This window comes from Chrysemys picta, chromosome 7 (assembly GCF_011386835.1).
Source record: "Chrysemys picta bellii isolate R12L10 chromosome 7, ASM1138683v2, whole genome shotgun sequence".
NCBI lineage: Eukaryota > Metazoa > Chordata > Testudines > Emydidae > Chrysemys > Chrysemys picta.
The window spans coordinates 84,449,127-84,461,511 of NC_088797.1; the positions used below are offsets into that span (position 1 = coordinate 84,449,127).

General features: G+C 47.2%; 1 protein-coding gene across 10 annotated transcripts in view; it reads left to right on the forward strand.

Moving 5' to 3' along the window:
- MYPN (myopalladin) overlaps positions 1 to 12,385 on the forward strand; it is a 128,419-nt gene that overhangs the window by 75,247 nt on the left and 40,787 nt on the right. For 8 of the 10 annotated variants that reach the window (XM_008163057.3, XM_065553448.1, XM_065553446.1 and 5 more), the window contains 5 exons: positions 2,671 to 2,742; positions 2,963 to 3,104; positions 5,320 to 5,343; positions 9,380 to 9,496; positions 10,225 to 10,594. In XM_008163057.3, the coding sequence (XP_008161279.1) occupies positions 2,671 to 2,742; positions 2,963 to 3,104; positions 5,320 to 5,343; positions 9,380 to 9,496; positions 10,225 to 10,594 (725 nt within the window). Of the gene's footprint in view, positions 1 to 318; positions 373 to 1,324; positions 2,522 to 2,670; positions 2,743 to 2,962; positions 3,105 to 5,319; positions 5,344 to 9,379; positions 9,497 to 10,224; positions 10,595 to 12,385 lie in introns of those variants that run through there. The other 2 variants (XM_065553449.1, XM_042856960.2) reach the window with 2 other exon arrangements.

A 12,385-nucleotide genomic window follows, 5' to 3' on the forward strand; every position in this document is an offset into this window, starting at 1 on the left:
AAATGTGAGGTACTTTTATGAAGGATTGAACTGCTAGAGTACCAGTAAATGGACAGAACCTGCCTTTAGCCTATTCAGCCAGTCTTTCTATCATAGCCTGCTAACAAGTGGATTTAAAATCCTTGAGGGAGAGGGACGGGAGAAACCTTCAACACTGTGTGTTGAGCTTCCTCCAGTACTTTTGCAACCCCTTAAAAGTACAAAGATGTGTTGTGGAACTAAGCTGAGCATAAGGAAAGAACTTGGTTGCCTGTGTATCCCAGTACAGAAAAATACATCAAAGAAAAAAAATGGATTTTTTTTTTATTTTTAGTACAGTTCAATACCGTATTGAACACAGTGCATCATAAATCTGAAGCCCCTCAATGGAAGGTACTGTAAAAGTTAAAGTACTGGTATCCAGAATGGGATGTTTTGTTTTGTTTTTCCTACAGATGTGTGGGAATTCGTTCCTTATACATGGGAGGGGCAATAGTTCTGGTTGGAGCTGGATAGAGTGGGTGCAGGTTCTGTGCAAGCTTCTCACCCTACCGCTCTGGTACTGCCTCTTCCCCCCGCTGGCCTTTTGCCCTGCTCCCCCTCCCCAGGCACTCACCAGTTGTCCAGAAACGGGATCCAGCACACATAGAAGATGACGGAGATGGGCACTAGGACCCAGGAGGCAGCATCCTGGAAATGCCTGCAGCCCTCAGTGGAGGAGGGGGACAGAGGGAGCCTCTTCTCTCCCTGACAGCTAAGCAGAGCTCCGGAGAAATTGGGGGTGGGAGGAGCAGAGGGGGGAACAATGCCTGCTTAAAGTACACCCACGCCTGGCATCAGTTCCCGTGGCAACTGGATTTTTAGTGTCCGGTCACCAGTGTTAACCGAATACCCATCAGTGTGTTCCTGCAGTGCAGTGATGGCTGCTGGCTGAGCTACTTCCTAGCCACAGCCCACAGGGGGCTGCTTTGCCTTTCCCGCTGGCAGGGGAGTGCTCCAGCTGGGCTACATGAGCAAGGTTGCTCTCCCCCTCCTCCCTCACCCAGCCCCCTGACCTCCAAAGCCAGCTTTAGGAAGTGCGAGGCCTGATTCAAATACCCGGCAGCGGTCCGGGTCTTTGGCGGTGGGTCCTTCACTCGCTCTGGGTCTTCCGCGGCACCGAAGGACCCGCTGCTGAAATGCCGCCAAAGACCCAGAGCGAGTGAAGGACCCGCTGCCGAAGACCGGGACCGCCGCAGGGTGAGTAAAAATTAAAAAGACACCTAAAATAGGCGCTCTTCTTTAGGGCGCGGGCCCTCTTAGGCATGGGCGCAGGGCCCTCTTAGGTGCGGGCGCGGGGCCCTCTTAGGTGCGGGGCCCGATTCGGGGGAATCAGGGGAATCGTCCTAAAGCCGGCACTGCTGACCACGCCCCCTGCCTGACCAGTAGGGCCTAAAAAATAGGAGGGCCTAAGACTATAGCCTTATTAGCCTAATGGTTAATCTGGCTCTGGGTGGAATATATTTTCACATCTGCAATTCCAAATTTGGATTGGAGAGTTAAGGGGTCCCCCATGGAAATCAATGGCAAAACTCCCATTGACTGAAATGTGGATAGGATTTCTCCTAAGATTTTCTTGTGGAGAGCCTGTCTTTCACATTATAAAGCTCCCTATCCAATTGGGAGATTAACTCATTCGACATACTTTTAAAAATGAACAGCCAGTAGTTTTAGAAGAAAACTTTTGTACATTATGGCTTAAAGCTCTGCATGTTACTATGCTTAACTGTGGTATAATCAAATCTGCCATATCAATTCATTGTCTATTTTATTTATTTTATTTTAAATTTAGAAGTGCACACTGCTAAGATATAGTTGTCCAGTTACTGAGAGACAAATCTCATAATGGACTGTCTCAGCCAGTCAGAGGAACTACTCTTTAGGCCTAGTCTTTTTTCTAAAATGTTTTCCACGATTAGTAACACTTAGTCAGTTCCACCAGCTGTAACAATGGTGGGAGCACTAGCTCAGGGCTCTGCCAGCTACCAGCATTTTTACCACTGTCAAGAAGACTTGCTACGACCAGGGTTAGACAGCACAGTGTGCCTAAGAGCTCGGCATATCTCTAGAGTTTTACCTATACTAGCACTCCCACTGCTGTTACTACTGGTACTGCAGATACATTTTACATATGTTTTTTAAATGCTAGAATAGATACAGGGTTGGAGGTCAGAGGGCAGGGTGTGGGGAATAAGTCTTTTTCAAGGGACACAGAGGAGCAACATGAGTAGATAGTGACAAGATTGGGGTTATGTGAGGTAGGGCTATGAGAGTGTCCAGTCAGATGCTGAGGCAGCTATTTGTTGTGGGTAGATGGCCGAAGTTCTGAAGACTGTAGCCAATCAGAGCAGAGTGATGTACAGTAGCCTGTCAAGCAAGGACTGATATAACTGCAAGGACATTTCAGTGCAGCAACAACTTGAAGATGTTCCCTGTTAATTTGAGAATAACTATCTTGAACTAGGGAACAGTTATAAGCTTGTGAACAGAAAACACTTTCAAGGTAAAACATTTAAATAGACTGGTAATGAGCGTTCTGACTTTACAGTAGATTCCATTTGAAGTGTGAGGGATATCATATGTTTCTCCTGTGTACTGCATAATACCCATTGTATATCTAAACTTCACCATTGCATATCTCTTAACCTCCAGAGTCAAAGCCCCACTAATTATTTGCAAGGATTGGATGGAAGACCCTTAATAGCTGCTCCTGTGTTTACAAAGGTAATTTGTTTTGATTACACATTTCAAAATGATACAACTCAACTGATTTTTTATGCATACATAACTTAAAACTTTGTTTCCTACTGTTGCTATATAGCAAAAAGGAAATCTACAGCATTCTTGTCTATCAGATTTTTTTTGAAAACATGTTGCGAAGTCATAAGACTCAGTTTTACTTCCAGAATCATTAAACAATATATTGATCTTTTTTATATTTTAGATGCTACAGGATATTTCAGCTTCTGAGGGTCAGCTGGTTGTCTTTGAGTGCAGGGTGAAAGGAGCTCCTTCTCCAAAGGTTGAATGGTACAGAGAAGGGACATTAATACAAGATTCTCCGGATTTTAGAATATTACAAAAAAGTATGTTTCCTGCATGGAAATGCTTTGTCTGCTATATTATAGACATTTAAACAAATGCTGACATATTTGCTCTTGGAATGTTTGGTTACAATGCATAGAGCTATATTAAACTATGGTTTATGCTGACAGACATCAGCAGTAGTGTTGCATTGGCTCAAGATACACACAAGTCCCACTTCTCTGGGATCCCTCAAGGACCCAGTGTTGCCTCAAAGAGTGGGTGGTGCTTCACGGGAGGGTGTAGTGAAGGGGATGTAGTCATTCAGAGCATCTCCTCAGTAGGTGCTATTTGCAATTTAAAATTGGTGTCCTGTGGCAGAATGCCTGTCATGAACCGCAATGCAAAGACTGGTTTCAGAGTAGCAGCCGTGTTAGTCTGTATCCGCAAAAAGAAGAACAGGAGTACTTGTGGCACCTTAGAGACTAACAAATTTATTAGAGCATAAGCTTTCGTGGACTACAGCCCACTTCTTCGGATGCATCCGAAGTGGGCTGTAGTCCACGAAAGCTTATGCTCTAATAAATTTGTTAGTCTCTAAGGTGCCACAAGTACTCCTGTTCTTCTTAATGCAAAGACTGTATGCTCTTCCATGGGGTGAAGCTTGCTCTCCTTTACATCAGTGGAAGATAATCAACTTCATTATGTGATAAGTAGAGTCCTTGCTAGTGGGCCCCAATTCTGAAGTTCTGATTTAGAATTCAGTTGTAAGAATTCACCTTGTTTTATTGTGGGGTTTACTGACGAAGGACTGGGAAAGGATTCCAGTCTACCCAGTCCTACATATTCAGATTGATTTCCTGAATAATGGACAGAGTAGACACAGCTCCTTGGAGACATCACTGTAACACTCTATACATAAAAAGCAACAGAGGGTCCTGTGGCACCTTTGAGACTAACTGAAGTACTGGGAGCATAAGCTTTCGTGGGTAAGAACCTCACTTCTTCAGATGCATCTGAAGAAGTGAGGTTCTTACCCACGAAAGCTTATGCTCCCAGTACTTCTGTTAGTCTCAAAGGTGCCACAGGACCCTCTGTTGCTTTTTACAGATTCAGACTAACACGGCTACCCCTCTGATACTCTATACATAGGCGCTGACTTCGTGGGTGCTCTGGGGCTGGAGCGTTCACGAAAAAAAATACTGAGTGCTCAGCACACACCAGCAGACCCTGCCGATCAACTCCTCCCCCTCCCCCAGAGCACCTCCCACCCATCGCTGATCAGCGGAGGGCAGGAGACACTGGGGAGGAGCGGAGTCAGGAAGAGGCAGAGCAAGGACAGGACGCGTTTGGGGGAGGGGGCAGAATGGAGAGGGACGAGGTGGGGCAGGGGTGGAGTGGGGCAGAAAGAGGCGGGATGGGGTGGGGCTTTGGGGGAAGGGGTAGAGTGGGGGCAGGGCCTGTGGCGGAGCAGGGGTCGAGCACTCCCAGGGAAATCAGAAAGTCAGTGCCTATGATTCTATATGCTGATTTCACCTAAATATAAAGGGCCAGATTATGGCTTTCCCCATATGACTGCACTTTAGAGTGGGGCCACGAGCAATCACAATTTCAATTTGTTTGTTTTTTGTTTTTGTTTCTCTTGAGTTTGTGACCAAATATCCCTTTGTCTTCCTTACCTTACATAGTTTCTTTGAGTTCTATGTTACTGCTATCTTTTGCTTCCATCTCCCTTTACTCCTTTGCCTGTTTCCTGGTTGTCTGTCTTTCTCTATTTGTCTCCTACTCCATTTCTGTACAGTCCCATCAACTGAGAAGTGTTTAATCTTTAATGTTAACCCCTAGTATATTGGTGTTTATGGACTGCTAGCTACCTATTTGCTTGATTAGCTTGATTCACACACAAACTGCACACATTTGTGGTAAATAATCAGTAAACTTTCAGGTCTATGTATACATATGGACTTACAAACACCTATTTTCAAAATGTGGATAATCTCTTTCTGCTGTTTCCAAAGAGTTAATTGGAACATTACTCTCTGTTGACCAGCCCAGAGCAGGAAAATGCATTTTATGGATTTGCTATTCTCTTGACTCTAAAAATTCAGTTTTTTTGTTGGCACATGAACAGAAATTTATATTGAAAGGTATGTTACAGTAAATGGAGAACCGAGACATCGCTTCATAGTGGGTCATAGTGAGAAAAATGAAGCATATTCATAAAATTAATGATATATTCAATCCAGTAATTCTTTTGCTATTGTTTTTCCTCTTTAGAACCTCGATCTATGACTGAGCCAGGTAAATATAATCTAATGTTTAATTTCTTTAGGATTATATAAACATGAGGATTTAATAAGATAAAATAAAAGAATTCTAACAGTGAAAACAAATAAGGTTGGTGGTAATTTTTACTCCTGGCTGCAGATTTTTTCTTGGTGCAAATTTCTGTATTTGAATGCAAAAAGTAAATTTCACATAGACTTTTCTTTTATCCATTGTACACAAATATTATTTACTGTACAGTGTTCCATAAAGGTGAAAGTATAGAAGCTCTGAAAAAGAGAAAACCCACTAAAGCGAAGTAACTTCTTTCATTTTAGAAGAAAACAATAAGGCCTCCACTTTGTTCTGATCTGACCCAACCTGGGACCCAGGTATTCTTTCTCACAGGCTAAATATGAATGGGATAGTCTGTATTATGGTCCCCTATTTTCTTGGGGTCAAATGTACATCAGATGATGTAGGAATAGACTATTTTTATCCAGTTTGCTAGTCAGGGAGCATTGACTCAGATGTTTAGCCATGTCAGCTATTCCCTCTTACCACCCCTGCTCCCAACAAATGAAATCTGAGAGTGCCACATCAGACATTCAACCCCTGACATCACAGAATCCTATCAGTGGCTAGTTTTGCCAGTGTCAGGGACCAGGGCTGAGCATGGGCTACTCTTCACAGTGTAATTTAGAAATACAAAAATAGATGTACAAAAACCCAGAAGATTTGGAATTTGTGATTGCTTCCCCATAAGGAAGTCTCTGCTCTAATGATAGTTTAATTATTAAAGAATAAAGGTGTATACATTTGAAAACAGAAAATTCCCTGCACCTGAGAAAGTAGCCGTAAATTACTGAATCACTATTTTTAACTGTCATTTTTATAAATAAGAAAGTTAACATTTTTTTGCCCTCAGCCCCTTGCAGAGAGGTTTTTTGTTTTGTTTTAAAGTCTCAAACAAATCGCTGTGGATTCCTACATTTTCTCCTGCTCCACAATAGCTTTCACTTCAGCTCAGGAATGACTAGATGGAACTTCCACCAGAATCCGCCAATGCCATCATTTATCAGCTAGTGGTATCACTGCTTAATGTGAAGCAGATGTTAGCAGGTAATCAGCTGGGTGCAGTTGCCACTGACTCATCATCCACTGCTCATTCAAAAAGAATCTGGAATTCCATATAAGCAGTGGTTGGCAAATTTTAGCATAAGCTAGGTACTATACTACTACAAACTAGCATTATAATAAATAATTATTCTGTTACCCTCATTGGCAAGTAATTTCTGTACTGCTATTGGTTTCTCCCAATAAGTATGAAGGGTTAACAAATCAAAATGTGCCGTGGTCACCCTCCCCTCCTCTCCAAGATACTGATAGAAGATAGATCACCTATTCTTCCTGGGAAAGTTCTTACAAAGCAACAGTAAAACTTTCACTGGTCCTTGAAGAAAACTGTGTCAGCCCAGACTTCTATAATCTTGAAATGCTATCCAACCTTGCTGCTTGACTAAATACAAACAATCCCACCATGATGAGCGTTTATCAGCTTGCAGCAGCTGCCAAGACATGTCAGACACTGGTCAGCTAGGAGCAGCATAGTCACAGATTGATTTTCAAACCAAATTACCAAATTTGTATTCACACTTTGTTGCCCACAATGAGTCTCCATGATACAGAAAGAGTGACTTTCTGATGTGGGACTGTGGGCACAGTTCACTCCATGTGCAAAATTGTGCCTGTAAATTTGAAAGTCAGGCCCTAAGTATAGTTTTTTCACCTCAGGGGATGATCGTACCTAAACTGTTTCCAGCTAACTGCACCCATTTTTCCACCTATCTTGGGGCCTTAAAAGCCTTTTTGATTGCAGTTTGGAAAGATTTGGCCCATTGTATTTGCTTAAATTCAATTTTAAGCTCCTTAGTGAAGGGGAGCTTGTGTTCTGACCTTGTATATAGTCAAAAGGGGCACCTGACAGTGTCTGGTCAAAAACACTGACCGGACAAAGAAAGTGTGGTTAGGCGATGCATTGCAGGGTGGGGGAGGGGGACATACAGGGTCGAGGGCCCGCCCCAGCAGCTGGCCCGGACAGGGAGTGGAATGGGATGGACCAGAGCCTCTTCTGGCCACTAGGACGCTGCCCGCTACCTAGGAGAGAGCCTGGCAGGGAAGGGGCAGCAGTGGCAGGCTGCCCCCCGTCCAGGCTCAGCTTTCAGGGACAGTGACTGAACGAGCCAGAGCCCTCCCTCCCCCCTGGCATGCTTGGCTCCTGTCTAGGGTTGCCAACTTTCTAGTGGCACAAAACCGAACACCCCTTCCTATGACCATGACCCTGTCCATGCCCTGTCCCTTCTTCAAGGCCCCGCCCCCGCTTGCCCCATACCCCCTCCCTCCGTCGCTGCTCTCCCCACCCTCACTCACTTTCACTGGGCTGGGGCAGGGGGTTGGGGTGTGTGGGGGGGGTGAGGGTTCTGACTGGGGGTGCGGGCTCTGAGGTGGGGCTGGAGATGAGGGCTTTGCGGTGCAATAGAGGGCTCTGGGCTGGGGCAGGGGGTTGGGGTCAGGGGGGAGTATGGGTTGGGGGTGCAGGCTCCAGGTGAGGCCAGAAATGAGGTGTTCAGGGTGCTGGAGAAGGTCCAGGATGGGGCAGGGCATTGAGGTACAGGAGCTGGGAGGTGAGGACTCTGGCTGGGGGTGCAGCCTCTGGGGTGGGGCTGGGGATGAGGGGTTGGGATACAGGAGGGGGCTCCGGTCTGGGGCCAAAGGATTCAGAGTGTGGGAGGAGGTGCGGGCTCTGGCTGAGGGTATGGGCTCTGGTGTGAGGCCGGGGATGAGGGGGTTAGGGTGAAGGAGTGGGCTCCGGGCTGGGGCAGGGGTGTGGAGGGTGAGGGCTCTAGTTAGGGGTGAGGGCTCTGGGGTGGGGCCGGGGATGCAGGTTGTGGGCTCTTGGAGGGAGTTTGGGTGTGGGAGGGGATGCCAGGCTGGGGCAGGGGGTTGGGGTACAGGATCCCGGCGGCGCTTCCTGCCGGCTCCCAGGAAGCGTCCGCCAGGTCCCTGCAGCCCCTAGTCACATGGGTGGCCAGGGATGTTCCGCACGCAGCCCTCACGCCCACAGGTGCCACTCCTGCAGCTCCCATTGGTCGCGGTTCCCAGCCAATAGGAGCTGCGGAGCCGGCACTGGGGGTGGGGGCAGCGTGTGGAGCCTCTCTGGCAGCCCATGCACCTAGGGGCTGAAGGGACCTGGCAACTGCTTCTTGGAGCTGCATGGAGCTAGGGCAGGCAGGGAGCCTGCCTTAGTCCCAGGCCCTTGCTGCACTGCCGACCAGACTTTTAATGGCCCAGTCAGCTGTGCCGACCAGAGCCACCAGGGTCCCTTTTAGACCGGGTGTTCCAGTTGAAAAGCAGATATCTGGCAACCCTATTCGTGTCCCCGGAAGCCGAGCCCAGGCAGGGAGCAGGCTGCCACCACCGCCTGTCCCCAACCAGGCTCTCTCAAAGGCAGCTGGCTATGCTGCACAGAGCAGCGACTGGGAACAACTCAGTCCCACTCCCCACTCGGGCCTGGCTGCCAGGGAGGCTGGCCGAACATGCCGGGGAGAGCCAGCGCCAGGGAGGACAGAGCACCTCCCCCACAGGTAACGTGGAATGGGGAGGGGCGTGGGGAGAGCATGAGGGCCCCGGGCTGGGGTGGGGTGGGGGAGGTTCTGGCACTCCTGCTGGAGTGTCTGGGTTTTAAATATTACAAAATTGGCAACCGTAGTAAGGACATTTTAGAAAACGTTCCCAATGTTGCTAACACCTGTTCAGCTTCACTTGTGCAAGCAATGTTAGAGCCCTATTATAGATGGACACCAATTGCTGCAGACCTGCCAATGACAGCTGGTAGCCAACTTATGCTAGGGCTGCCAACATTGTTAACAGTGGTGAAGCTGAATCAGTCTTGGCAATAGTGGGAATTTTTTAGAAAACGTCCTAATGTAGGCAAGGCCTTTATGTGTTTGATTAGCATGAGTTCACTTACAGTGGGCGATAAAACACTAATATTTCTGCTGATGAATTTCAGAGGAGATTTGCACTTTGGTAATTGCTGAGGTGTTTTCAGAAGACTCTGGGAGTTTCACATGTACTGCAAGCAATAAATATGGCACTGTCTCTAGCATCGCTTGTCTAATTGTTAAAGGTAAGAGAGAATTTTTAGTAACTTTCTTGCAAGTACATATAATCGGATCAGGCTGTGATATTGTATAGAGCAGATTGCTGTGTCTTTTCAGAACTTCTCCAGTTAGAGTACTTCTGTCCATCCTTGTAGGACATGAAGGGACAAATCCTGCGCCAGTCTTTTCTCAAGCTAAACTCTCACTGACCTCAGGATTTGATCAATAATCTTTTTTGTAATCTCTCTTGATTCTCTCCAGTGTATCAGTTCTCTTACTATAGTATAAAGCCCAAAACGAACACGTTGGCCTAGCTCCTCAATTGCCACTCACCTGCTTTGAGCTTCTGAGATACAAAGCAGCTGGTTGAGTAACGCATCAATAAATGGAAAAAAGACTCAGCACAGCATTAGTTTGCATTTCACTCATGTTTGGAAGGTTTTCTTTGCAACCATAAAAGCTAGAGAATTTTTCTGACTGATTCTGAAGACGCTTGTGAACTCATTGGGGAACAGCGGTGTGGGTCACCTCTAGATCTTTCCAATTGTAGAAAGATTCTTTCTTTTTTTTTCTCTTTATAATATTCTCTGTTAAGTTTAAGAAATAGGTATGTGTATGAATATAGCCAAACAATTCATTCCAAAGCTAGGTAAGGCATTAACCTGAGCTTTCCCAACTGCAACAGTTATGATTTTACTGTAATCTAATTCACCAAATGTAAGTAACAGCATAAGTTTAATATTTGCCATTTCAGGGCCTGAGGACCATAGCAATACTGCTGCCCTTCATACAATGAGCTCAATCAACTTAATTGCTGCTGAACAACATCCTACCCCACTCATCCCTTCACTTCCAGTGGTGGATCAGCCCCCAAAACCTAAATTAGAAGGGGTCCTTGTGAACCACAATGAACCCAGGTCAAGTTCTAAGATAGGCCTCCGGGTGCACTTTAAACTGCCTGAAGATGATAAAGGAAGTGAAACATCATCAGAAGATGGAGGAGTATCTGCAAACCAGGTTAGACCACACTACTTCCAGGAGAGGATTAATGGACAGACAATGAAAATACCAGAGCCAACTTCACCTACAAAAGAGCCCCCTCCAGTACTGGCCAAACCAAAACTGTAAGTAAAAGGGATTTTAACTCTTAATATTAGTGTTAGAAATCACATACCATTAAACTACCTCTGATTTCATGTGTATTTCATTAGGGTTACCATTCGTCCGGATTTACCCGGACATGTCCTCCTTTTTGTTCTAAAAATAGCGTCGGGGGGAATTTGTAAAGCACTCAAAATGTCCCGGATTTCCCCCCTCCCCCGGCAGAGCAGAGCGAGCAGCTGGGAGGGCTGCAGGAAAGTCCCGGGCTGGACTCCGGAGCAGCTGTAGAGGAGCCGGATCCGCCCTGCATTCTGAGCCGGCAGCTCTCCCCTGCAGCCCGGTCCAGCAGCACTGTGCAGGGCCAGGGACCGGGTTTTGTTGTGCTGGGGAGCGCAGCCACGTGTCCGGCTCGGCTCGCACAGAGCCCAACACCCTGTTCTGAGCAGCAGGGTAAGGGGGGCAGGAGAAGGGGCAGGGAGGTTCTGGAGGGGGCAGTCAAGAAACGGGGGGGGCTTTTTGGGGGGAGTGGAGAAAGTTTTGGGCAGTCAGGGTACAGGTAGGGGGTAGGGTCCTGGGGGGCAGTTGGGGGGGGGTTTTAGGAGGGGGCAGTTAGGGGACAAGGAACAGGGAGTCTTAGGTAGGGGGTGGGGTTCTGGAGGGCAGTTAGGAGCAGGGGTCCCAGGAGGGGGCAGTCAGGGGACAAGGAGCGGGGGGGGGGCTGGGAGTTCTGGGGGGGAGCTGTCAGGGGGCAGGAGTGGGGAGAGGGATCGGAGCAGTCAGGGGACAGGGAGCAGAGGGGTTTAGATGGGTTGGGAGTTCTGGGGGGGGCTGTCAGGGGGCAGGAGTGCGGAGAGGGATCGGAGCAGTCAGGGGACAGGGAGCAGAGGGGTTTAGATGGGTTGGGAGTTCTGGGGGGGGGCTGTCAGGGGGTGGGGAGTGGTTGGATGGGGCGTGGGAGTCCCAGGGGTCTGTCTGGGGGTGGGGGTGTGGATAAGGGTTGGGGCAGTCAGGGGACAAGAGGCAGGGAGGCTTAGATAGGGAGTGGAGTCCTGGGGGGCAGTTAGGGGCAGGGGTCCCAGGAGGGGGCAGTCAGGGGACAAGGAACGGGGGGAGGGTTGGGGGTTCTGTGGGGGCGGGAAGTGGGAGGGGCAGGGGCGGGGCTAGGGCGGGGCTCCTCCCGTCCTCTTTTTTGCTTGCTGAAATATGGTAACCCTAATTTCATGAGGAAATGAAAGTGCATTACAACATTTTTTTAAAAATTCAAAAATATTTTCCCATTTCTTTTTGTGTTGTGAATTCTATGATATTCTGTGTGTGTTGTTGCAAGTAAGAGATTAATCATACTGCCTGGATCCAGGCAAAATGCAAGCAAACTTTGCAAATTTCTCACTTAGCTCTGCTTATGTAATCTTATCTGGAGTGGCTACATAAAATTTTGTATTTCATATAGACTGGTAGGTGTAGTATTTCTTGAATATGAAACTGAAGATTCATGAGACCTTCCCTTATAACTTTATAACCCAGAAAATGAATCTCATCCTGAGACAAATAAAATATTTAGAGGTTTAAGATGGTGTGATACCAGACAAGTGCAGGATTAGAACACTGTGGTCTGAGGGGAGATTTTAAGGACCAGTGTAATATTGTTCAAGGGCAACTTTTGGAATCCCAACCATGATTTACACTCAAACTGCGTCCTCTTTTATCTGAACACTCTTTTGCAGTTAATTAAAGAAATAAACTCCTATCTTTTTGCTAATGGAACTTATAGAATTCCTTGCCTCAAATCCAATTTAGCAAGCAGTGTAGAGCCC